At 41.4% G+C, this 2060-nt stretch overlaps 1 protein-coding gene across 1 annotated transcript; it reads right to left on the bottom strand.

The window, feature by feature from the left end:
- LOC104710010 lies at positions 296 to 829 on the bottom strand. Its single transcript, XM_010426539.1, has one exon. The coding sequence runs from the start codon at positions 827 to 829 to the stop codon at positions 296 to 298; it is 534 nt and encodes a 177-aa protein (XP_010424841.1).

The raw sequence follows: 2060 nt of genomic DNA, 5'->3' as shown, positions 1-2060 counted from the left end.
TGGTCCAAGATAAGCTTACCTGAGCCCTTCTGGGAGTGTCTTTAAGTCCAATTTTGGAGCCTTGAGCTTGCTCCAGCCCTCCTGGTGTTCTTTGGTCTCAAAGCTGGTTTCGGGATCGACTGATCTAAAATCAGGAACAATTGTTCCATTGCGCTTATCGGTAATTTCCGCAGAAGGAGCCGGATCGGTCAGTGCAATGTTGGGATCGGTCAGTCCAGCTTGCAAATTAACAAAAAGGACTTTGCATTCCAAATTTGCTGCAGCATCAAGTGTTTCTGCCATCTTCACGGTCTCTTTAGTCAAGTACCCTAGCTACGGCCAGGTGCTCATTCGAACATACTTCTTCAGAGATCTCATCTGCTATCTCTTCTATTGTGTCAATCCATAAGGTTTGGCCATCGATGGTGGGTTTCTTAGCTACTCTCTCCAAATTGAATCTCAAGACCAAATCATCCATGTGCAAATCAATTTTGCCCTCTCGAACGTTTATCATTGCCCCTGCAGTGGCCAGGAAGGGTCTTCCAAGCATAATGCGTTCTTGAGATTCTTCGTCAAGTTTCAAAACAATGAAATCAGTAGGTATGTAGAAGTTCCCAATTTGCATTGGTAGGTTCTCCAATACCCCTTCTGGATGTCGGGTAGAGCGATCAACTAGGACTAAGATTTTGACTTGGGTCGGCTTGAAGGAGTATAGTCCAAGTCGCGTTGCAACGCTGAGTGGCATCAGGCTCACGCTTGCCCCTAAGTCGCAGAGGCAATTATTGAACTTGAAATCTCCTATTATGCAAGGCAGCGTAAATGCTCTTGGATCTCCACATTTTGCTGGCATTCGATTTTGGAGCATTGAACTGCATTCTTGCGTGGATACATAACTCCTTTCTCCAAACTGAGCCTATCAGTGAAGATCTCCTTCACATACTTTTTAAGAGATGGAACCATCCGTACTACTTCGATGAAAGGGAGTCTGACCTGAAGCTCTCCTACTACTGATTTCAGCTTTTCGTATTCTCCCATTCACCCATTCAGCTCCGAATACATGCTATCGATCTTGACATTCACCTCAGTGGCATTTTTCTTCTGATTTTCCATCAGTGCATGCATCATTTGTTCCAGTTTGCTTTCTCTTGGGGCTGTGGATTGTGATGAATGTAACGCACCCGAACCATCCACATGGTCGGACTAACCGCGGACCGGCCCGGAGATCGTCACAATGATACAACTGCCTATGATTCGACCAAGGTTCCACCAACAAATTACATTCTCCAGCCATTCCACCAGCAGCCGTCTACCCGCTACGTACATCCCTTTGCAACCCTCGGTACGTACACGGCGTTGTGCTGGCTCGGACTAGACCGTACCAGCTCCACTTGTGCGAAAATATATATGAAAATAATTCGATTTAATACTTATTATAATTTTTACAAATCAATAAAACACAAATTAAAAACAGTTGGATCTGTTTTGAATGCGAAAACAAACGAGCAAAGAAAACATAGATTTTGCAAAACAATACGAAAACATCCTATTCGGTTCCTTAACCTCAACTTCTACCCACTTAATTTCCCTGCAAGAAAAACAATTTTGTTGAAGGGTGAGTAAATCACACGTCTGGTTAGGAATATTACTTAGCTTACATAGTTGACATAAATCACACGTCTTCGTTTGACTTACTACTCAAAAGCTTCAAACGGTTAAGAGAAATGATTTGGTCTACGAGTATAACATTTTGTATTTAATATAAGTCAGTTAGGTCCGTTAGAGCATGTCCACTACTGTTCTTATTGGCTTGTTCAACCAATTTATCTTTTTTTTTGAAAAACCCAAAAAATTAGCCCATTAACTGAGAATTGTTGCTCTGAGGAGGAGGGGAAGCAATCCTAAAGAAACGATATGTGGCTAATTTTGGTTGGATATTGATTAAATACAAAAGATAAAAAAAAAAATTTCTTAGGTTGCAAATGGTTGCATTGTTGAAGAGATTGAACGGCTTGAAAAAAATTATTCAACCAATTTTCACCATTTGCATTGAAAAGGTTGAAGAGGTAATATTCAACTTTTTA

Source organism: Camelina sativa, chromosome 1, assembly GCF_000633955.1.
Source record: "Camelina sativa cultivar DH55 chromosome 1, Cs, whole genome shotgun sequence".
Classification (NCBI taxonomy): Eukaryota; Viridiplantae; Streptophyta; class Magnoliopsida; order Brassicales; family Brassicaceae; genus Camelina; species Camelina sativa.
Note: the sequence above shows the minus strand (reverse complement) of the source record. Positions and strands in the feature narration are given on the sequence as shown.